This window comes from Triturus cristatus, chromosome 3_1, assembly GCF_964204655.1.
Source record: "Triturus cristatus chromosome 3_1, aTriCri1.1, whole genome shotgun sequence".
NCBI classification, from domain to species: domain Eukaryota; kingdom Metazoa; phylum Chordata; class Amphibia; order Caudata; family Salamandridae; genus Triturus; species Triturus cristatus.
In genome coordinates, this window is record NC_140583.1 from 299,514,444 (window position 1) to 299,540,013 (window position 25,570).

At 44.9% G+C, this 25,570-nt stretch overlaps 1 protein-coding gene across 7 annotated transcripts in view; it reads left to right on the plus strand.

Moving 5' to 3' along the window:
* PKM (pyruvate kinase M1/2) overlaps window positions 1-25,570 on the plus strand; it is a 106,068-nt gene that overhangs the window by 37,608 nt on the left and 42,890 nt on the right. For all 7 annotated transcript variants that reach the window (XR_014978796.1, XM_085643952.1, XM_085643954.1 and 4 more), the window contains exons 7-8: window positions 19,422-19,572; window positions 20,031-20,183. Coding sequence is in view for 6 of the 7 variants with exons in the window: in XM_085643952.1 (XP_085500078.1) it covers window positions 19,422-19,572; window positions 20,031-20,183 (304 nt within the window). In the remaining variant the exon portion in view is untranslated. The remainder of the gene's footprint in view (window positions 1-19,421; window positions 19,573-20,030; window positions 20,184-25,570) is intronic.

Genomic DNA, 25,570 nt, shown 5'->3' on the forward strand with positions numbered 1-25,570 from the left:
GCTGTGAATGATAGTTTGTCCTAGAATAGCTGCAGCATATACAATGACTATGGCCTGGGGAGCTGTGGTGCCATTGCCTGGTAGAACAAATCTGTAATGAACTGTTGTGTGCCTGAAATCTCGGGGTGGGGCTAGATGGTAAGGTGGGGAGCTGGACAAGAAAACATTCTCTATTAATGAGGTTCTAGCCTACAATTTTTAGTGTTTTGTCTCTAGCTTTTGTGTATTTAAACCCCCAGGTTTGACATACATTTTGTAGATGTCCGCATATGTGGTTGCTGTTTAGATTATTGGCTAAGATGTTTGGCTTTGAAGATAATGCAGAAGTAATTCTGGAGAGGGGAATCTGTCTAGTTTCACTCTTCCAAGCTTCTTTCTTCTTGGGTTGGCTGCAAGCATATTTAGAGGAATTGCATAAATTGTGTTGTAAGAGCTTTATTTATCATTAAGTCCTAGATGTTGCCCAGTAGTCTGGCTTCTGCTAACCCAGGATTTCAAAAGTTGTCAATCTCCCTTTTGTATGGGGGGGAGAAAATTCCCAGATTACAAACCTTAAGATGCTTATGCAGATGGAATATCCAGTTTTGCCTACCTATTCCCATCAGTTTGAACTTACTATATGGAAAAACATTATCGAGCTTGCTTCATAACTGCCCTTCTTGCAGTAAACACATTTTGGTGGATCATTGTTTGAGAATAGTAGATTTTTGACTTTCTAAGTAGTTGTACCATGTTGGTTAATTCCTAGATATTAATCACCCGTCTAATCCCTTTTGTATGTCTTGATTCAAAAGGCTCTCTACAAGGGAAACTGCTAACAAGGCCATGCATGTGGTTTGACACTCTTCTATGTGGTTCCTTAGATCAAGTTTTTGCATGAGTATGGTCTTACCTGCCAAAAACGACTTCAAATCCATGGAAACCATCTCTACCCAGTGTATCATTTTTGGGCTTTCTGTGACTAATCGATGTCAAAAGTTGTAATTTGTGTTCCAAGTATTGCTTGGATATCCTTTTGTTACTGTAATGTAAACCTTTTGTTATCCAGTATTAGGATATCTTTCATAGATTCACATACTTGAATCATTCCCCGTCGTCTAGATGGGAGTCCCGGGAAATTTTATAAATGTAATGTTACATTAGACAAAAGATATGTTCCTGAATATAAGACCTTAGGCCGGTTACCTTCGAAGTCCTTATTTAAAATAAAAACAACAAAAAAAAAATCAAACTTAAGTGAACAATCAGCTGACCTCACTCAACCTTCCTGGAAGGAGCTCCACTGCTTCAGATTTTCATAAGCACTGTGCATATCCAGAGATATAACTGAGTATTGAGTGAGCCCTTCCAAGGGAGGTGGGTGGGGTTGCATGTGAATCTGAAGTATACCAATACTGGATAACTGCAGTTACAGGTAAGTCATTTCTTATCCAGTATTAGGCTTTCATAGATTCACATGCTTGAATCTGAATAAAAAGCAGTAATGAATACATTTTGTAATCTACATAAGCCTTACATATAGGCTCTGCTCAATTTTTTCATCTTATCTTCCAGTTTCCCTTGTCTACAGATTATATTTTTTTTCTTCTTGCATTCAAGGTATTTTTCATCTTTAATTCCATTGTCTGAGTGAAGTTCTCGAATTTTCATGTCACAACTAAAGGCCTTTTTAGGCCTTGTGGTGCCTGCAGGAAGACTAGTCATCATTGTCCCTCAAAGACTGCCTTGATCCTGATCACAAACCAAAGGATTCCAAGTTATGTTGCACTTTTTCTTCAAAGACTTTGAAGGACCGTGAGGGGAGGCTATTGATATGACTGCAGAGGCTTAAGACTGGGAGGACCCTGTATCTTCTGAGGAGAGTGAAGGTTCCTCAAAGACTCCTCAAGACCTTGGGATGTCATTCGTCACAGCAACCTCCAACGAAGATGCATTAATGTCTTCAGAGGCTACTAAGAAGCAAGATCTGCCATCCAGGTCATCTCCTTCACTTTAGAGTTTGATTTCTGCAAAAAAATCCGTTCAGAAATCCACTTCAGTGAAGGTGAAACCTGCTTTTAAAAAACATTACCTTATTGTCGACGGACAGCTCATCGGCGGTACGTTGACTTACTGTCTGAGTGAGTGACGATGTCTGACAACCGTCGCCTGTCTCGTCTGCATCTGTTTCGTTGACTAGTCAAACTCCTTTTTCGTCGACCATGTATAATCGGTCTGCGTCAACTAAGATTGCGACTACTACCAGTCCAGCTAAGATGAGTGCTTCGACTGTTGCCTACGTCGACAACCCTCTTTCTCCTATTGCATTGTTGACAGACTAGACGAGGACTGTCTACGCCAGTTACGTCTGGGACATCAATGCCTGACGGTTCCTCGACGACAGTCTGTGTACCGATGACTACTTCGGCAAGGACACCAAAATCCATAGCAACAATTTCCCAGCAAAAATTTAAAAGATTGACACCCTAATTAACTTCTCCTAGTACGGTTCAAGCCTTATTACCAACTCATCCTTTAGATGATGACTCTAAGGAAGACTGCTTGTTTGGGGCTGCACAAAGCCCCTCGGAGTTGAATGTTTAATACCAAGAAGAGTCTGATGATCAGTTCTATGATTAACATTTGTACTACCCTGTCCAACGACGTCAACAGCCAGAGATGGTTTGTCTTCCTTCCGCTCTGATAACTGACCTACAATTTATGCTGTCTGACTACAAAAGAGGTTACCTACGTCCGCACAGTCTCCTGCACCAGCGCTTTTTCCACATCCTGTGGTGCAAGTTCGGACTCCACCCCTTCCTAAATCAAATGTCAGTGCAGCTCCTATCTACCGACGAAGATGAAGAGCAACAAGTAGGGGAAATCCAGGATACACAATCAAGTCCAGACGAATGGGACGATTACATTATCCCACCACCAGTGTCTCCTTCTCTGCCTCAAGTAGACTCTCCCTAGAGGATATTGGAGGATTTCATAATCTCTTGGAAAGGGCAGCCAAACGTTTCGAGCTTCAAATTCCTACTCGCCAACAAGACTCCTTTATGATTTTCAAGGAACCTTTTAAAAAAAAATGGGTCCAGTATATGCCCATTATAGACTATTTAAGATCAGGGCATTAGGATGAGACCCTGGCACAGTTCCAGTCTTACCAAGGCTCGCCAAAAATATACAAAGCTCCTGACGACGTGCCTTCCTCGTATGTCGCCCCAGATCTGATTCTGTGATTGTCCAGGCGGCTCAACGCAGGTCAAAGAGCCCATTGGCTCCGCTATCAGCACCCCCAGTTAAGGAAGGTAAGAGGCTAGATAACACTGGCAAATGTTTTTCCACTATGTCGGCGTTAACAGTCAGAGCGTCCAATTCCTTAGGGCTACTTGGATGCTAGAACAGATGTGTTCAGACATCGCTCCTTACCGCCACTATCTCCCACAAGACATCAAGGAGGAGGCAAGGAAAGTTTTTTGTTTTTTTTTGTGTTTTTTTTTTTTTTCTTTTTCTGTAGGGCAAACTCTCCGCTTCAGAGTGACTGTGCGATGGACATTGCCTACTGGTTTCCGTCAGCTAGCTGGAGCTGCAGTCCTAAGGCGCCATGGATGGCTAAAAGCTACATCATTCGGGCCTGAGGGTCAGACGAAGATTCTTGATATGCCTTACAATGGGCACGAACTATTCAGTAAGCAGATCGACTAAGCTCCTCAGGGAATCAAAAATTGAAATCGCCAAAGCTTTGGGCACCCTCCAGTACAAAAGAACACTTTTTTGTGGTGCACGGGTAAAAGCCAGTCCTCCTACAGGGGAGGTTACCAGCAGTATAGATATCCTTCCTATACCTCTTCTAGCCAGAACTACAGGACACAGTAAGCTCAGACAACAGCCGGCGACTGCCTACAATAAAACTTCCTTACGAGGGAAGGCTGGATGACAGATTCTGCAAGACGCCCATGACCTGCCAGTTGCAATTCCCCCCCCCCCCCCCCCCCCCCCTTCCAAAAGTAGGAGACAAAATATCCCATTATCTCCAAGACTGGAAGTAAATTACAATGGATCACTGGGTCCTATAACTAGTATAATTCAGCCATTCCCTAGAATTTATACAGCCACCAACTTCTGGCTCTCAAGGATTTGTGCCTGTTACAGTTTGACATAACATCGATGATCCAAAAAGGAGCAATAGAGCGTGTTCCCTTTCATCAGAGGGTAAAAGGCTTCTATTCCCATTTCTTTTTAGTGCACAAGAAGAAAAACCAGTGGATGCCAATCTTAGATTTATAGAATCTAAAATTCCTCAAACAGGCATTCCACAGGGTCACCATTCAGGAAGACTTGCATCTTTTCAATGGGAACGACTGCATGGTATCCTTGGCACTTCAAGACGCTGATTTCCATATACCTGTGCAACAAATTTCTATGGTTTGCTGTAGCCGGCAGGCATTATAAATTCAGTTTTGCCTTTCGGGCTCAAGTCTGCCCCACGCATTCTTACAAAGTGCCTAACTCCAGTAGCTGCATATCTCAGACAAAATCACCAGGTTTTCCTATCTCGACTGGCTCATCAAAGCTCCTTTTTTCAACGTCGCAAAGAAGTCTTCCAAAGCCTGTTTGCAGCTTTTCAATTAATTTGGTCTCCCTTTAAACCCAGAGATATCGGTCCTACAGCCTTCTTGTTGTCTAACATTCCTGGGAGCTATCCTAGAAACTGTGCTAAAGGGCCTATCCAACAGGAAAGACAAAACTCCTGATGTTACCAAGCCGCATACAAAGAAGAGTCTTTTGGTGCGCCTGTACAAATCTCTGCTAGCCATAATGTCCCCTTGTATTCTTCTGATTACCCATTGCCGTCTACACATGCGTCCTCTTCAGGAAGCCTTGACCGCTCAGTGGGTTGAGGTAAACAGGACCATCGGCATAATCAAAGTGACTCAACAAATGGTCGCCTCTCTAACTTGGTGGACTCATCCTCACAATCTGTCTTGAGGCTTATCTTTCCTTCCACAAGCCTCTCCTCTGGTGATAAGGACCGATGCTTCTTTGGAAGGTTGGGGAGCCTTCCTGCAGGAACTTCAGATTAGTGGCAAGTGGCCACCTTCTCAGCGGAATCTACACATCTCTTGGAACGAAGAGCAGTCTTTCTAGCCCGTCAGGCTTTCCTTCACAGGATACAAAACTCTCTAGTGCTTGTCAGGACAGGCAATACTATGACAATGCACTAAACAAACAAGGAGGAACTCTAGCTCTCCCGAGACTCTCAACGAATTTGGAACTGGGCAATTCAACACAATCTTGTTGAGCAGAGTACGTTCCAGGAAAGGAAAATATAGCGGATTCATTAAGCAGATTACAGACAACCTACCACAAATTATTTGAACCAAGATGCTCTCAACAATCTTCTCAGTGGGGCAGACTAACGATGGACCGGTTTGCCTCAAACCGCAACACCAAATGGCAACACTTCACAAGCTGGCATCCCCAACAGGGTTCTCCAGGGAATGTTTTCAATAGCATGGTCCAGTGTATTTGCCTACGCTTTTCCACGGATTACTCTCCTTCCCAAGCTCCTAAAAAAGATGAAAGCCGAACCTTGCAAGCTAATTCTAATAGCTCCAGCGTGGCCTCCAACATCAGTTCACAGAACTTAATCTCCTGTCCTTGCAGCCGCCGATTCCTCTGAAGCAGTTTCCCTCTCTTCTAACGATAAACCAGGGACAAGTTCAGCACCCGAATCCACACTGAGGCTCCTGAGTTCCAGGAATGTTGAGACCTGAACATTCCGCGAGCGCAGGGAGATTCTCGTGCCAGAGCAGACAGTACCAACACAACTTTCTTTAAAATTGAAAAGAATCTGCATCTGGTGTGGATGTGCTAAGGTGAATCTCCACAAATCCTCTCCGAAGGAAGTCTCACCATATCTCCTCCATCTAGCGAATTCAGGTCTGGCTCATACTTTGATCAAAGTTCACTTGGTTGCAATCTTATGTTTTCAAAGATTCTAAAGGTTCTTCCTTGTGGTCAAACAGACTGATATAAAACAGTTTCTTAAAGGTCTATTCAGAACTTTTCCTCCTGTAAAATCTCCACCTCCAACATGGCAACTCAACATGTTACTTGCTCAACTTAGGAAGCACCCGTTTGAGCCAATCATAGAGCAGACATAAAATTCCTTTCATGGAAAACTGCTCTTGCGTCTGCAAGAAGTTAGTGAACTTCAAGATTTCACAATACAAGAACTATTTATTCAATTTAAGAACGGTGGTGATCCTTCGTACCAACCCGAAATTTATACCTAGTCCTTTCAGACTTTCATCTTACTGAGCCATTTGTCTTAAAATCCTTCTTTCCAAATCCACAAATGGCAGCTGAACAAGCCTTGCATTCTTTGGACTTTAAGCGCTGCCTTGACTTTATCTAGACAGAACAAAATACTTACTGCAAGCTTTTTGGAGCTTACTGCTTACCCAGAAAAGGTTTTCCTTTAACAAAACAAACGGAGCAAATCTAGATGGATCTCTAGTGCTATTCTTTTATCACCAGCAAGCTGGTCAGCCTCTACAATCAAAGGTTCGTGCCCATTCCTCTAGGGCAATATCTAAATCTGGGGCATTGTTTGCTGGCGGGCCCCTCTCAGACATTGTAGAGCAGCAACCTGGTAAATGCTGCATACATTCACTAAGCATTCCTGGTTGGATTTCGAATTGATGAAGGGTGCTCTAGTGGGACAGGCGGTGCTAAGACCTTTTTATTTCAATAAAGGTGAGCCTTCCTTCCATTCCACCAACCTTTCTAATGCAAGTTTCTCTGTTCTCTTCTATTCGTTATGCCAGTATTGGAAACTATGCATTTGCTGTTTCGTATTTATATGTATTTAAATTATCTGTATGCATTCTTATATAATTGTGAAGAAATAGTTGACTAGCCGTATATGTACGGCTTATGTATATGGCATAGTTGACTAGCCGTATATGTACGGCTTATGTATATGGCAATGTGCTCATCACTGCTTGTTCAGATTCAAGCATGTGAATCTATGAAAGATACCCTACTACTGGAGAAGAAATGTTACTTTCCTGACTGCAGTTATCCAGTATTGGTATATTAGATTCACATGCGACCTGCCCGCCTCCCTTGGAAGGGCTCAATTAATACTCAGTTGCATCTCTGGATATGCACAGTACTTTAGAATCTGAGGGACTGGAGCTCCTTCCAGGAAGGTTCTATTGGGTGGTGTCAACTAATTGGTTCTCTTTTTATAAAATAAGGACTTGGATATGTTACTAAATATAAGGCCTTAGGTCTGTTACCTTCTATGTCTAATGTAATGTTACCCGTATAAATGTACCGGGGACTCCCACCTCGACAGGCAATGATTCAAGCATGTGAATCTATGAAAGATACCAATGCTGGATAACTGCAGTTACGTAACTAATTTCTTCACTGGAGTTTGCATAGAAGCAGTTGTATCTGCAAGCCAGAAGGTGGAGGGCCTAGATATTGTTTATAATTTTCTCAATTCATAGTTCTGCTTTTGAAGCCATTTTGACATCCGGAGATTGTTATGACCCATTGTTGTATACAGTTCTGGTACCAATAAACTCTGGCTCGTTTTGCAATCTGGTTCTAAATAAAATTAAAATTCCCAGATTGTGTGGGACTTGTGCAGGAGTCTAGAGATCAGTATACTTATTTAGCAGTATACTTGTTTAGCTTACTTTAAGTGTTCATGTGTGTAACCTACATTCGCCTCCTCTATAAATGTATTTCTGATGGACACTTCTGCCTGTGGATTCCTCACCTTCTGAATACCCCCGGCGAGGACGTCATAGCACAGCTCGGCTCGAGACTCCGAATGACGTCATCGGAGCCATAAGACCATAGTCTGCGTGCTGACGTCCGTTCCCTTTTTTCCACACCGTCTACGCTGAACGGTTTTTCTAGGGGGCTCTCCATTTCCTATAGAGAACTTTGTATCCTCTGATTTCCAACAGCTACTTCTAGGAAGTCTGGGTTTAAACTCTGCAGAGTGTGGCGGTCACATGTCGATCACTGACCCGCATGATTGCCTCTGGTGCTTATCGTCAGATCACGATGTCGGATGCCAAAGCTGCGGGAAGATGAATCCGAAGGCCATTAAGGAGCGTGAGGCTAAGCTGTTTATAGCCAGAGCCATGAAGAAGAGGGGTTGTTAAACTACTTCGTCTTCACATACTTCAAAATAAAGAAAACAGAAGTCTAAGAGGTGCCGTTCATCGAAGGTAAGGGCTTCGCGGTTGTGTTCTCCAGCTAAGCGACTTCGAACACAGGACTTTGTTTCTCCTTCATCTCCACAGGTGACGCTGCTTCCATCTCTGGTTCCGAGGTTGCTGGCGTCGAAGGGCTCTTCATCGCATGAAGGTTCTCCGGCTCCTGCTATGTCTGACACACGGGGAGTCGTCTCCAGGCCGTGTGGCTTCACCTGTGCGGGCGCCGTTCCCTGCTCCAGTTCAGCCTCGGGTGGTTCAGCTTCAGGAAGGTACGTATCCATATCCTCCTGTTCCTGGTTCAGACCCTACGCATATTCTTAATGTGATGTTTTCCAGGGCCCCTTAATCTGGTGCACCTTCAGGCCCCATGGGTCCTTTGGCCTTTAACTTGGGTGTGCCTCACCACTATGCTCAAGCACCCTTTGTGCCATTCTTGCCGTCCAGTCCGGCTTGGCATTTCCTGGCTCCAATATCTTCCACTTCTGCTCCGCGGACTCCTTCGGCTGTCTAGTTGGTGTTGCCTCTAATTCAATCGACTTGGTTTGAAGCTGAGGCTCCTCCATCACCGTTGATGTCCTCGCCGCGCTTGGAGCCACCGACCCAGATTCTTAAACAGCGCTCCAGGAGAGAGGCGCAGAGACTGAGTATGCACAGGATCGGGAGGAAGGAGAAATTGAGTCTGGACGAGTTTGAGGGCTTACAGGAGGCCAGTGGGTTGGATACTTCTGAATATGATCTCTCATCCCCGAAGGCTTGTGTGGTTCAAGACATTGCTCCTTATCACGTAGTAATAAGGAAGGCAGCTGAATTGCTTGATCTGCGACTTACCTCAGCGGAGGTAAAATCTAATATCCTTACAGGGGTTGTTAATACAACTTCAGCCTCTGAACCACTGCTACCATTTAATGATGCCTTAACGGAGCCTATAATGAAAGTTTGGCAGAAGCTCTGGTCTGCTCCTGCAGTTTCTCGTTCCATTTCCTGGAGAGCCGGCTTTTCTGTCTTCACATCCATCTCCAGAAAGCTTGGAGGTCCAGGCTTCTTGTTAGAAGCAATCTTCTGCTTCTTTCCCTACCATACCTGGTGATGGGGATTCTATAAAAATGAAGCAGGTGGCAAAGAAGGTATTAATTTCTGCGATTATGGCTCTAAAGTCCACCAATGCAACCTGTCTTATTGGGAGGTATATCCATGCCCTGATGGATTCAGTCAAGCTGCTAGCTCCCAAGTTGCCTGAAGAGGATCGTAATAATTTCTTGGAGGCACTTTCTGATTCTCAAGCTGTGGCCCATCAGGTGATCCAATCGGGTCTGTACACTGCTGACTCTGACTCGTGTGACGGGGTCTTCTGTGGCGACAAGACAAACCTGGCTTAGATCGTCTGGATTTTCTCCTGATGTCCAAGAGACTCTGGTGGATTTGCCCTTTTGATGCGTCAAGACTATTTGGGTCAAAGGCTGACTCTGCCTTGCTGCGTTTTTAAGGATGGCAGGGCTATTGCAAGGTCTCTGGGCCTCCAGGTGCAGTCCTGGGGGTATGGCTACAAGCAGTATTGTGGTTTTGGAAGAGCTGCTTCCTTTCGTGGCCAGCAGCAGGCTCAAAAGGGCCAGCAGCAGAACCCTTAATACAAATCGTAGAGGGGGAAGAATAAAGGGTGTCTTAGGGGAGCCTCTCTGCAGCAATCCTCCTCCACTTCTCCTCCTGCCACCGTTGGTACTTCAGGAAAGCATTTCTATAGCCCCCCTCTTAGAACATGTTGGTCCAGTAAGGGGCCGGTTGTCCCACTTTCTACGAGATTGGAAACTGATCACTTCAGATCGTTGGATTTTACATCTTGTAGAGAATGGGTACACTTTTTTTTTTTGTTGTTTCCTCCTCCTTACCCTCCTCGCCAGGGTTGGTGTTCAGAGGACCACTTACTGCTTTTGCAGCAGGACGTTCTTACCTTGTTACAGAAAGGTGCGATAGAGGTGGTTTAGGAGCAGGAAAGGGGTCAGGGATGCTACTCCCCGCATTTCCTGATCCCCAAAAAGGACGGTCGATAAAGGCCGATATTGGACCTCAGGATTTTGAATCTTTACCTGAGGCAGGAAAAGGTCAAAATGTTGACCTTGGCTCTGGTTTTTCTTGCGCTGCAACAGGAAGACTGGATGGTGTCCATCGATCTGCAGGATGCATATTTTCACCTCCCCATCCTGAAGTCGCATTGGAAGAATCTCTGGTTCACAGTAGGATCGCAACACTACCAGTTTTTCCATTCAGTCTGACTTCCGCACCTCGAGTCTTTACGAAGGTGATGGCGGTGGTAGCGGCACATCTCGGGTCAGGGGTTCCCGTTTTCCCCTACCTAGATGACTGGCTGTTGAAAGCAGTCTCCGAAGTTGGTGTTGCACCATTTACAAGCAACGCCACTGTTCAAGTTGGGTTTCTCAAATGTACCGCAATCTCACCTAGTGCCTTCTTGGCACTGCCTGTTCATAGAGGTAATACTGGACACTGTCGGGCATTCCAGCCTCCGCAGAGGGTTCTCGACATTCAGGAGATGATTCCTTTGTTTCACGATGGAGCGGTTGTTCCAGTCCTGAAGTTTCTACGCCTGCTCGTCTGTTCGCTTCCTGCATACTGTTGGTCAGTCATGCGCGCTGGCACATGAGGACACTTCAGTGGTGCTTCCGCAGGCAGTGGTATCAACACAATGGAGATCTTGGGGAGAAGGTCAATATCCAGAGAAGCTGCAGCGGAGTTGACTTGGTGGAGTGCAGGGCAACCCGACTCAAGGGAAGCCCTTTCAGCTTCCTGGCCACAGTGATCACGGATGCCCCAACTCTAGGGTGGGGTACTCATCTGGGGATCCGGAGGTCAAAGGTCTTGGTCTCCAGAGGAAACGTTACTTCACATCAACCTTCTAGAATGGCGGGCGATACGTTGGGCACTAAAGGCCTTCCTTGCCTTCGCTGTCCGTCGGTTCAGGTCCTGACGGATAACACTACCGTGATGTGGTACATCAGGGAGGTGTAGGGTCGCATCGTCTGTGGAGGCTCTGCGACTCTGGTCCTGGGCTCAGAACCATCAGATGGCTGAATGTTTGTGCGGACAGTCTCAGTGGGCATTACTCGGCCGATATCTAGTGGCGGCTTAATCCAGAGTTGGTCAATCAATTCAACGTAGTTTTTTATTTCGATTATTCAATCATTAAAGATGGTGATTCAGTATTTTAATATATAAAAAAGGTTTCATCTCGTAGCATTATTCCAATAAAAAAAGACCAACCATGACCATAGATCTCTGTAAAAAAATTAAATCTATAGCCATTATTAAACATTGTACATGATCAACAATTTTAATTTTTAAAATGCGACATGACATTCAACTTATCATATCACATGGGCTAAAACCAAGTTGCCACCAATTTAACCTTAGTTCAGCAGAAAATCAACGGATAATCATTTCTTTAACATTCTTAACCTAGTGTCTGGTCCCTCTTGCAATAGAGGTTACTCTAACCCCATTTTCTTGACTCGAATAGCCCACACCCATCAATTTTTGCCATACCAACTACAATAAGGTCTGTCGTATTTGACCTTAGAATCCTTAAAGCTTCCTTTGCGGTCCTTGTACCCAAATTCATACAGACAGGTTTGAGCCATTTAGTCCTAGGAAGATGGTAAGCTGGGCAGACAAATGGAATGTGGGCTACGGTCTCAATGTGACCATGGCAAAAGATACATTTATCACACACTGATAAGAGCCATCTGCTTGTAAACGCTCTTATTGGTAAAGCACCTTCTCTGAACTGGTGGTATAATTGCCGATCAAGCGGCCTATAAATGAGGTCCCAATAGGCTTCCAATTTAACCTCATGTTTTACTTCTAGGAATTCCCTGAACAATGTCTGCCTTGTGATAAACGTCTCAATTTTAACCATATCCCAGTATGCTGCCTTGTAGATCTTCTTAGGAGGAAATGCTGTAGCATCTGGGTCCTCCCACAAGGTACTCCTCCCCATGTTGGACAATGTGATTTTAATATTGGTCAACCATGGGATCTCATGCAGTCGACCCAACCTCCTTACTTGAAGTAGTGCCTTGGTGTACAGGGAAAGCTCAGGAGTAGTCCAAAGTCTTCTCCAGAATGCCAATGGTCTAAAGCGTGCTGCGTCCTCTATGTTGTGGCAGCCCAGGTCTAAATAGAGAGGCATAAGTGGAGAGGACTTCGGAAGACCAACTAGTGATCTAACCAACTTTTGTGCTAGGGGGGGGGTTAGATTATCAAAGCTACACAATTCGGCACCGTATAATATTGCGAGGCTAATTTTTGAGTTGTATATTTGCAGTACTTGATGTAATACCCAAATAGATAAATACGTCCGTCTGCTTCAATAGCACGTTGTTCATGTATCCTCTCCTGGTGATGGCTTTAGATTTATGGAGCACAATGAACTTTGTTTTCTCCGCATTAACCCTTAGCTCATGGTCACGGCAAAACACCTCAAACCGTGACAGAGCGGCCTGCAAGCCCTGTCTTGGATATTGTCTGCGAACAGGAGCAAGGGTATCTTCATACCTGCTAATGTTGGAGCGTCAGTGGAGTAGTTAATAAAATATTGAACTACCCTGTTTATAAATAAATAAAAAAAACTGGGTAGGAGCTAGTACACACCCCTGACCTACCCCCTTGGAAACAGGAAACCTCTGACTTCCCCCCCGGCTTACCCCAGAGGACCTGCGCATATGTTGAGTTATGTAATTTTACTGGAATAGCCACCGTTTCCGGAGGCTTCCCCATTTCCACCAAGGCACTCCACATTTTCACACGGGGAACTAGGTCGAATACGGATTTTAAATCTACAAAGGCCGCATAGATTGTGCCCCTCCTATAACCACCTGCCAGTAAATTGACACAAACCTGAAGACCTGGTCGAGGGTACTTGTGTGTGGCCGAAACCCTGCCTGTAAGGGTGTCAAAGTCTCAACTATCCAGGCCTGGATTCTGTACTAGTCTGGCTACAATCTTCTGAACAGTTTATCAGGCTAATAGGCCTGTAGTTTCCTGGTTGTGAACGATCACCCTTGTATATCGGTAGTATTTCTGCACCTGACCAAGTATCGGGGCACCACTGGCTATGGTATTCGCCAATAACTTAATAGAAGGTACCCAGAGCTCTTTTTCCTTTATAAACAAATCTGCAGGTATGCAGTCAGGACCGGGGGCCCTACCTCTTGGAATTTAGTTTTAAAACCCTCCACCTCTAAACTGGTGAAACACAGGGGTTCACTGGGTAGTGGCCATGAGGGGATCTCCATTACAATTAGGAGACTGGAACGGCGCCTCGTAATGTGCAACCCACTGAACTGGGGCGACATGGTTGATCGGTATCTGCTTTAGTTCACCACTACCCCCATTTGACGAACTGCCAAAATTGTCATATTCCTCCCTTTGCATGCCAACAGCAAATCTTGCCATCTGTCTTCGTCCCATTCCTTCTTCTCTTGCAACTGCACTTTCTTAAAATTTTCTCAGGCCTTTCTGATTTTACCCAAATCTTTAGATCTAATGGCCCTCGATAAAGTTTTGTAAGCATTTCTGAAAGAGCTGTTATACCAAGAGCCTGCCTTCGCAGTACTCTTCTTCCTAGGGATACGACTTCTAATAAAAAAACTTTTTCAAATTCTTAAAGTTTGGTTGTTGTACCCATTACCAAAACCCTCTTCTGTGCCAACTCTCCCTCGTTATTTGCAATCCTTGCCCATTGGACACTCCATAACGTTGGTTAATGTGACCTCTTCTGTACTATACACACCTTTCCTAGTGTTCGGATAACAAACTCATCGTATAGATTTAAAGCCATGGATTGTGATCATTCGGTCCGCTTCTGGACCTCCATATTCAGAACGGATGACAAATTCTACCTTGATAAAAATGTAGTCTATCTGGCTACCTCTTAATCCGTTATCAAAGGTATTTGCACCCTGCCTATCTGACTTCGTCCTCCCATTTGCTGCCCTCATTCCCCTTTCCAGACAAAAGCCCTTCAGTTGTAATGCGGCCTCTCCATTTTTAAATGGGACCTAATTCTAGCTGATGGAAGTTCCATTGTGCGTCCTTCATTAAGATTTCCATCCTCCTGGTCCAGGGGCTCAAAACAATTCATCACCTGCTATTAGCAAGTTGCAGGTACCCTGTAAATTATCCAGATAACCTTCAAGAGCAGTAACCACACCGGATCCCCTGCCGCCCAGCTGCTCTCTTGAATAAACATTAATAATCCATATATCAAGACCATAGGTCGAACGAACTCTTATGACCATAGTGTCCGGGCTGTCTTTAGATATTTCATCCACCTTTATTCCCTCCTGTCTAACCCAACAGGTCTGCCCACCGATCGGTCTTCCCCCCCCCCCCCCCCCCCCCCCCCCGATCGGTCTTCTTCCCCCCCCCCTTCCTGTAGCAGCCTTTGAAAAATTTAAAAAGCCTGGATGATACTCTATCCAAGGACCAGGTCCCCTGGAATATCCAGACATCAAAACCATTAATAAATGATGTCCAGTCTTGACGTGGTTTTTAGATGACAACCATGCGATATTCCAGGAAGCAAATAGTCATAAAAGTCTTTAAAAGACTATTAATCATATCACGACCACTGGTTACCTCGACATCAAATTCCAGGTCTTGTTCCGGTAAGCCATAGCTGAGATTGCTAGTTGTGTTATGGGAACATACTACTGATCTCTTCAGTTCCATTCGCCATACCACTAGAACTTATTTTCAATGGGGGCGAACACACCGCACCTACACTGGTGGAACTGCAAGCCTGTTTACCCCGACAGACTTCCTCAGATTTAGACAGCATGACAGGGGTGGAAGAACCCACGCTCATACTCTTCTTCACCCCCTGTATTCCTTAAGAACTGGTAATGGAAGGGGGGGGGGGGGAAGAATGTTGGTTATTCCCAGTCAATCAACTTCCTCTAGATTTGAGGATTTCAAATTGGTTGTGTGCACTGGATAATCATTCTGGTTGTATAATCTACAAGGTCCCCGCCACTCATTGAACCTAGATGTGCTCTGCGGTTTGTAGAAAAACCAACAGAAGTATTTTTACATCTGCTTTGGTAAAGGAATGCCCAGCTGTTTCCAGTATGTGTTGAACCAGTGTTGGTGATCTGAAACCAAGGACCACGCAATCACCTGGTAGGGACTTGCGTGACTTCCCAATCCAGGGGATTCTACGTATCATTTTAAACTCTGAGAAGAGATTGTCTCTTATCCCTGTCCTGTTACCCAACAAATATAAAGCTTTTTTTTTTTTTTTAAGGTTGACCAATGTTCCCGGGCACCAGTTGGGAGCTCTGGGACGTTAGCAAGAACCACTGTGTACGGAGTGGCTTCCGGTGAGAGATGCAAAGAAGTATGTGGGTTGATATCACTTGCCTCATATCTCTATGGGCCTATTCCTAATGCCACTCTCCCCTTGCTGCGGCTTCGTTGTCAAAGATGTACCATTAATTAAATTAACGGAACGGTTGTGCTAAACTTGTGGCTGTTGCAATAGAAGTTGAATTGTTTCAAACATTAACCAGGATTCCCATTTGCACTGTATCTAGTACCCCCCCACCTGTTTAACTATCCCACCATTCTCCTGTACATTAGAGTGATTAGGGTTTATTTGATTTGTACTGGAAATACCCTGTTCAATTTTCTTTAATCTATCATCAACCAAGATAATCTTTTTTGAGTAAACCGTCGCTCATGGGTGACATTTTCACTCCGCATAAGTCATTTAAGTTGAGCTGTGGGGATGTATTAACTAGGTGGGCTGTACTAGTTGCATGGTCTGCTGTACTATCGTTTGAGTTTACTACAGGTTGATAAACTCCTGTTTTACCAGTGGTAGCTGCCTTGCGTTTGGCGGTTCTTGGGGCTGGCGGATTTAGCTTTACTGGTCTGCGGCCTTTCCTTTTTTTTATTTTTTTTTTATTTGGCTGTTCCCCGACCATGCCCCCATTGAGCTTCTTTCCCCTGGTGGTAACCATGGATGTTTAGTGGGCTTTCCTGTCTGTGTAGGATGGCAGGGATTGTTGGCACTGAATCGGTGTTTGTCATGTGAGGCTGGATACTATGTATTTCAGAGTCGGCGGTGCATCCTATTGGTTGTTGGAAGGCTGCACTGTGGAACTACATCTACCAGTTGGAATCGGAGGTTCAAGTGATAGCCTACACTCCGTCAATTGAATCTTGTGCATCAATGCGGATTCTGCCCTAATTAAAAATGCATATAGGGTACCTAGAATCCCACCACCCAACTTCTGTTTACTCCGATTTGCAGAGCCGTGGTGTGGATCATCAACTATACTCAAGCAGAATATAATGTATGTAATACAAGCTTACAGTTCAATTGTCAATGGTGTGGCCCGGCCTCCTCTGGGCTTTGACGGGCGCAGATGGGCCCGCCCTTGGCACCCCCGCGCACATCCTGCGCTGGTGGAGCCCTTGCTGGCACTTATGAGCCTCCTGGTGTGTGCGGTGACGTCTATGGCAGGCACGCCGGGAAATGGAGTCCCTTCCTGATCCTCGTCCTCTATGTACTTCACGGACGGCGGGGTGGCCCAGGGGTTTCGGTGGCAGCGCAACCCCCCATCAGGGGACCGGCAGCTGATGTGATAGGGGGTTCACTTCCAGCAAAGTCCAAAACCATCCAACTCCGTCACCGCCAAACCGTTTAAGCTAAGACTGCTGTCTCAGATCCACGTGCGAACTCCCCAGCCAATCATCCTGTCCATGGTCCATCACATCTTCCAGATGTGGGGGTCTCCTTGGTTGGACCAGTTTCCCACCCACAAACTCGAACTGCCCGTTCTGCAGTCTCCAGTATACGATGCAGGGAGTGCTGGGGGAGGCATTTCAATTGGATTGGAGCTCACAATTCCTTTACACGTTTCCTCCCATACCCTTGATTTCTCGGGTTCCGAGAGATTCGCCAAGACCGGTCCCAAGTCCTATTGATCACCTCGGATTGGCCAAGAAGGGCGTGGTACACAGATCTTCACCTCATCGCACCCTCTGCTCTTGCTCCCTCTCGGGGCAGACTTCCTGTCGCAGGGGCAGGTTCTCCATCTCCACCTCCAGAGCCTTCATGCCTGGAGATTGAACAGGGCAACCTGAGTTTTGTCTGTCGTTTTTATTGTCCAGGCGACACTCAACCAAGTCTGTTTACTCATCGAGATGGTCTAGATTGGTTAAATGGTGTGGAGAGATCCATTGATCCTTTAAAGGCCCACTTGTTGGGATGTTCAGTTTTCGCTGTCCTTGGCCCAGCAGGGTTTGCTGTGGCCACTGTTAAGGGCTATTTGTCGGCTTTTCTAGGTTTGCCAGACCAGACTTCTTTATTTAAACCCGTCTAGTCAGGTGGACACCCTCCTCTGGGAGAGGTACGGCTTTGGGATTCTATTCAGAAGGTGAGGAATCCACAGGCAGAAGTATCCATCAGAACAACAAGTTACTTACCGTCGGTAACACTTTTTCTGGTATCTGCCTGTGGATTCCTCACTGTCCCACCCGCCTCCCTGTTGTCCAACTGTTTCTACCAAAAAGATGCTTTACTGTTTAACATGAGTTTTAAATGTCTTAATCATGCTTGTTTTAATAGTGGGAAATGCTTGGTCTATTGCTTTCTCTATGCTTTTATTGGTTTTGCAATTGTATGTATGTGACTCTATCCCAGCCCCACGCAGAGGAGGAAATCGGGTAAAAATTAAGACCGTGCGAGATCAAGTTTATTTTAGAACTTGATAGCAAATTCCCGAATTGATTAAATAACACTGATCTACGTACTTTTTTATAACTTTTTTTATAACCTGGTCCCTTTCATGGATTATATGTAAATCTGAAATCAAGTAAACGGCATTGGAATCATGGGATAGCTTAATTGCATACGTTGATCAATGGAATATCTGTTAATCTATGGGTCTGGATCTGATTAAGTTTTTCAAAAATCAAAATATAATCCTGCTTTATGCGTAAATAATTGTCCGTGAAAAAACCCTCGCCCACTGTTCATAAGAAATGTAAATATTTACAAATGCTTCTCGCTTTTAAATAAACACCTTTTTAAATTATTTTTATAGGATAAAATCTCCATATTTTTATCTTTTGAGTTATTTATTAAAATAGTATGCACTAGGCACTTTAATATATAAATAATGCACCAATATTCTTTGCACAAATTTGAGGCACTTTTTTTTTTTACAAAAATCTGCTCACTAAAGAGCATGTGCATCGAAATAGAATGTAAAACTCAAGTCATATGAATCTAATAGAAGCATTTAGGCGGATACTAACTATTTAAATATCACGTAAAAAAGAACTTAAAGTATTATGCTGATACAAAATAATTAGACCTGGAAAGATAAAATGCATTTATGCAGTCATGTTTTTCTTGCTGTAATTTGCACACTGTTTCTATATTTATATTCATTGTGTGATATAATGTGTATTTTAAATTATTTATACAGATTTATTTAGTTTTAAATATTTGATATATTTTAATATATTTATTTAAAACTCACACCACTATAAATGCGAATTTACATGTATATTCCAATAATATGTGATCAAATTGTGTTGCACAACAAGGAAAAGTTTATTTACAGCTGTCCATGCATTTTGGATGAGCTTGAACATAAATCAAAGTGTTTCTTCACTGTCTATTACCACGTGGGTGTTTTCACAAAGCATATATAAAAAACATGGCGTACTGCAGTCTCCTTATGTGATCAAGGGCACTTGATGCCCGAAACGCGTAATGGAGATGAGGGGTTAAAAGCAGTAAAGAATACTGCCATTGATTTGTCCTCGTGGTCAGTTTCAGTCAGTTCGCCGAAAGGAAGTGCTGGGAGTTATGTATGTGCCTCGGTGGCACGGAAAACAAAATGGGTTTAACTGACGTCAGCATGCCGACTAGGTCTTCTTATGGCTCCGATGACTTCATTCGAAGTTGCGAGCGGAGCTGTGCTATGACATCCTTGTCAACGTGGGTAAGATAGGAAAGCATTTTGCAGAATGCTGGCGCAGGGGCTATTAAGCAGGTGAGGAATCCACAGGCAGATGCTGTATCCACCAGAAACTGTTACCGAAGGTAAGTAAATTATTATTTTTTTTGTTTGTGCTGACTGCCCTCTTTCTACCTAGGTTTGATGAGATCCTGGAGGCCAGTGATGGAATAATGGTGGCACGAGGAGATCTTGGAATTGAGATTCCTGCAGAGAAAGTCTTCCTTGCCCAAAAGATGATGATTGGGCGTTGCAACCGAGCAGGAAAGCCAGTAATATGTGCCACACAGGTATTTTACATATAATGTAACACAGTATACAGTATGCGCGCGATGTAAATAAATGCATGCCATCCACTTGTAATTGCTACGCATTTGTGAGCAGTCTGTGTGTTCTCTCACGACCATGTATTCCGCTTCTCGTAGATGTCGAGCACCCTTGCCTATTGGCACTGTCCAAGTCTAAATTTGATTATTTGGTTTCTAATCTAGTGTCCAGCAATATTTGAACCTAGTGTTTTCCCTTCCACTCCATGAATCTAATAAAACATGGTGTAGTCGTTTGTCTTGCGTTTTATTTTGTTTCCTCCAATTTACTTGCCCCTATCAGTTATACATTCTTTACACACAAGATCATACACAAGTGGTTTCTGGTATTAATTTTTGTACTGCTGTCTCATATCCGAAGATCCAATCTTAACCATGTGCTCTCTATTTGATCTCCTAAACCCACTTGTTTCCTCTTTCAGATGTTGGAAAGTATGATTAAGAAGCCCCGTCCAACCCGTGCAGAAGGAAGCGATGTTGCCAATGCGGTCTTGGATGGAGCAGACTGCATCATGCTGTCAGGAGAGACTGCTAAAGGCGATTACCCACTGGAGGCTGTCAGTATGCAACATGCTGTGAGTAGCGCATACAGTTCTCTACAGTAGAACTTGTAAATTGTGTGATGCCAGTTGTGCCTACTTGCTGTGCATTAGTGTGTATGCGGCTGGCTGCAGGCTCGCTTAGTACTCCAAGAGCTTTTAACTAACTGTGCTCTGGACTGGCATGCTGCAGGTGCATGCCAGTTGGAAACCTTGGGCTTCTGTGTATCGCAGCCTATGAATTCTTGCAGTGCAAACTCTTCCCATCTTGCACTAATGTTGCAATAGACTTTTGTGCACAGCAGGCTCTGCCACTGCATTTGACTTTGGTACAGATCAGGCGCACTCAAGTTTTACTTTAATCTCAGCTAAAATTTTGCTTTCTCCTGCATCTGTATTTCCCATTAGAATGTATGCTCCTGCACCCTCTCCCAAATGCAAGCCTATAATGTACTCTGATAATGGCTTTCTGGCAAGATTCCCTTATGGCAGTTTGTTTTCCTTTCAAAGTAGCTTCCTCCTAGTTTAGACTTGCCGGTGTAGTCTTTTAGCAAAATGACTAGGCAGTTGAGTCTCTACCCCTGATGCCCATGGCAGAAAAAAAGCAAGAACCTCTTATTTTGGTTGTAGCTCATATGTAACTAAACGCGTACATGTTGCAATGCACAGATGTAAGCTTTTGTAGTTGTCTACAGGAATGGCTCTCGATCTTTTACTAAATTTGTTTTATTATTCTGTAATATTTTGTGATTCTTCCAGACAGGGAGTATTAGTGTTCTGTTTGAACTGCCAGGATTCTCTGCTCTTCTGTGACTACTATGCACTCGCTGGCCGCTTTCATTCCTCAACGGTAGTGTCTGCATTAGCCTGAAATTAGTTCCTCCCCCACCCCCCAACCTTCCTCCTTACTGCAGACTGTTAATCACTGGATCCTTTTTATTCCCTTCAAAATAGCACTGTTTCAGACGGAGTTGTTTTTATATTTGTGCTTTCTCAAGAAGTCCTGGATGTTGAACTTAACACCAGACACTTGGAAATAAATAAATTGGCTTTTCCTTATTTTTGAGGGCTTTGTAGTTTGCCAGTGGATATTCATTGTCTTTAACATTCACTGCTTCCTAGTTGGGATGTACTCCCTTTCACTTGAACCAGATCGCTAATTTGGGAAGCCTGAAGGACTGCAGACACAAGGAACAAGTTGGGAGTTTACCTGTTGAGCTTGGTTATTATACGGTATACAGTAGTAGTCGTGTGGAATGGAATCCTTTGCAATGGGCTCTTGCATTGTTCTGTGCAAGACTTTGATGCCATCGGCCTTGTGTGAATTTATCCATTTGCGGCTACAGTCGTCCCTGGTGACATTGTGTTCTATGCAGGTGAAATAAACGTTCACAACCAGTAAAGTGGTTAAATAGCAACATGAGAAATTGTCTGGTCAGTTGCTAGGGACAGAGTAATCTGAAACCAATTGCTCAAGGTGAGATGGCATCTTGCAAAAGTCATTTGATGACTGGAGTTGAGACAAACATGGAGATATTATGACACCTATTGAAAGGAGAAAGTGCCCTTCCTATTATGAAAACTAGTCCCAAAACCAAGACTTAACAATCTTAAACAAGGGATTCGTAAGCCTGAATCCAGTCATGGCACCATGTTGCAAATAGGACCAAATGCTTGGTGCTGCGTGCATGGGCTCTACCCTCTCATTTCACACATAGTATGGTGTTCACTTTCCAGGCTATTCATTGGGTACAACCCAGGTAGTGCTTGACTTGTCCTGGAACCAGACTCCAGACCTTGTACCCTTTGTGGTGAAATGGACACTGGTAGTGTTACATTTTCCTATTTAATAATAGACTCCATTGCGTGAATTGGAGGAAGCGTTCTACATGCCAGGCGCACAAGTTCTCCTAAACTAAATTGAAACTTGAAGATCTGCAAAACTATTTCATTGAATTATCTACCTATGGGCACGGCCTGATCATGCCGCTTAGTATGCTAAATCGGTCTGGCCAGTTCTTTAGTATAATGGGTAGAACAAGCCTGAAGTGGTCCATTATGATATGTATGAGGGTGAAAAGGATGAAGCGTTTAATCCTAAAGGAAATATGGACTCTGCCAAAGGGTTGGTGCTAATTGATCATACTGTAGTCTCCTAGTACCATAGTCACTGAACTTCAGACCAAAAGGGCTTACAGTATGGAAGAAGGTATTGATCATTTGTAGTGTTAATGTGGTAGTGCTGTAGAAATGTTACAAGTAACGCCGCTTCACTCTGTATTGAGCCACGAGGAGTGTCTGTCCTGTGTGTGGGCCGCTGCTTTCTTAAGCGTGTCAAACTATGAGGAGTAGACCAGGATGAGGAGCTAGCCAGATGGGCAAAAACTTTCAAGGAAAGGAGAATGCATGTTGCTGTGTATGGCTCTTCCGTAACCCTCTTTCTCTTCATTAGCAAGGAACTATGCTCTTCAGATGCTTAGTTGCTTAGCTGCTATGCTGAAAACCAAACACCCTACACTATAAAATGTGTGATAAGCAAAGGCTGGCTGAAGTTTCAAGCCCTCTCCTCACCATGCCCCAGAATGTGCATTTGTTCCTTTCTTCCAGTTTAGGAATGATCCTGCTTTCTTCTAATAACTGAAATGTCCTGAAGTCCATTTTGCCTCATTTCAACTACTCATCACCACTCTTTGGGGAAATTCACCCCTGCAAGGGTGAATATCCTCTTCAAAAGACACTTTTGATGCTAATTGCAATGCATCCCACAGGGAGACACTGCTGTATGAAAATTACGTCCCTCGTACAAGCTTTACATAACACTTCTCCAGTCTTCCTTTTTTTCACCTTATAACTTTGCACCGAAGAGCTTGGTTATGGAGGTCCAGCTCATCACCCGAATTCTGCATGTCTTTATTGTCAGAAGTTGAAGGCAGCTCTGATGGAACTTGGGAATGGATCGTGATTGAGACTGTTGGAGATGTAGGTTCCTCAATTGAAGATACTCTTGATCTTTGGTCTGATGTGAACATAGCTTTCTGACCTTATTGACTTCATGTGGTTGGTTTTGCTACCAACTTTCACATGGTCAAATCTCTTGCAGTTGAGGAGGAAGCAAAGCCCCTGCTAGTATTCTACTCTATCCTTTCAGCAAGAGCTAGGTTTACATCTCCACATCTTGAGCAATGTTGTTTCCTCTTTGCCCACTAGTTCCAGGTTTTGTGAACCTATAATAGTCTGCACTTATGTATTCTAGTAACCCTGTCCCTAGCAGTCGGTTACTTGCGTATTTCTTAGTAATGTGTTCAAGAACCTCTTGCTGATCAGATCTCATTCGGATTCCTTGCCTGTAACATAGACTTCCTCCTGCCAGTAAGTATATCTGGATGAGCTGCAAGCAATACATGGTCTTATTCTGAGGGGAAACTGGAGAAACACTCGAGGCCTTTGGCTGCTACTGTAAAATAGAAGTCTTGTGCATGCTAGTTGTGGTATTGTGCTTCAAAATGGATGCTCTAGGTCTTGCCGCTTACCGATTCAAAATTTAAGCTGAGGAATTTAGCTTGTCTGAAAATCAGTCTTGTATATGACCTTCAACTTCACCACCCATCCCTTATTTACACCTGCACAATCTGTCAGTAAATCATTGAAAAGACTACTGTATTGGTGGTGGCCATAATGGCACATTCGTGCTCGCGGCCGGTAGCAAATTACTAGTTTTCCTGACTTGCTTTTCTGACCAGTAGTATTTTGTTTGCAGGTACAGAGTTCTTTGCTTCTAGTTGTTGATCTTCAGATAATTGATGCACAGGTTTCAGTGGTTTTCTTGATGGATGTATACTTATTTTATTTAGAAATCTGTTTGAGTTTGTAGTTAGAATCATACAGTACATCTCAGTTTAGCAGAGAGCATAGTTACATCAATCATATGGTAAAGTCTCATTACAAATCGCATTCAATCTGGATATGTTACACCAAATGAGTGGCATGTAGCATTGTCCAAAGTTGCAACCTGTGGGGCCATGAGTAAATCTATCACCGCGCGATGCTGCGACCTCGGCCCTTGTGGAGATCATCATATCGCCGTCTGTCGCCAAATGTGTGCTTTTCCCAGTGCATCCCCAAACAGATATTCAAACAGTGCTAAACTCCCCATTCTGTAACTGGGTAGCTGTCCCCTCTACAGCGTAGCAACTAAAACCACCTCCAACAGCAGCTCGCAGTTTCTAGTTCAGAGGCCCCTCCCCCTCATACCCCTCTCCCGTCGGGTTCCTCCCCCCGGCCCCCGCCTCCAGGAGAACCTCATGCACTATTATCCGAGCCGTGGCATGCACTGTCATCGTTGTCAAGGTAGTCATACCCAGCATCGTGACGCCTCGACAGGACAGGGCAGACAGCACCCCAGCGTCTAGCGTAGCTCCTGCAGCGCACCACTGTCCCCCTCCAGGGCCACCCCCTCCGATTGTAGCAGGACCTGCAGCATATCCCCCATTGGGATGCAATTGGCGTCACCCTCAGGCCCAGTGTTTCCTCTCGCTGAAGTGCCACTTCCACCGCCTTTGCCCAGACCAGAAAAGAGCCGCGCCATGCCCGCACATGCGGCGCAGCGTCCGCCTTCCAGCACTTGGTGAGAAGTCGCTTCGCCACTATGATCCCCAGATCTATGAAACGAGAGGCAACCTTAGCCGGGGGCGGCCTATGAAAGAGGTGCAACGAGTAAGTGGTCCCCTCAGAGGGAATCTCCCGCCCCGTGCACCTGCGGAGCACCCCGTGTATCGTCTGCCAGTATGCGTGCAGTTCCGGGCAGCCCCACAGCATGTGAAGCAGGTCGGCATCAACCTCCGCACAACGGGGGCAGCATGCATCCACGCGATGGAAATATCTGTTAATGGCAGCCGGCGTAAGGTAGGCCCTGTGCAGGATGAAACTGTATTTGGCGGAATCTCATATTTCTAGGTACCCTCCTCGGTCCCTGTAGCGCCCTCTCCCATTTTTTATCTACCATAGGGCGGGCAAGGTCCCCCTCCCATTTCTCGCGTAATGCCCCTAGGCTCGGCGCCGCATGCGCCCGCAAGGCCGCTGCGAACCATTTAATCAGGTGGCCCCCTCGGCCCATGACATGAAGGTATTGCACCACTGAGTGCTGCTCCGGCTCTTCCCGCAAGTCTCCCCAGTGACCTGCCAGCGTCTCTATCCGTGCCCGATGGCGGAGGAACTGGCCCTGCGCCAGCCCCGTCTCCTCCGCAAGGGTTGTGAATGGCAGAAGGCCCCCCTCATGGTATAGGTCCTCCAAAGTGTGGATATCGGCCGCATGCCAATCCCTCAATTCTGCAGCCCCAAGCGTGCCCCGCCCACAAGGGGAGCCCTCCAGAGGTATAGCCGGAGCGTACGAGAGCCTGGTACTGGTAAGCCGGAGACTTTTACGG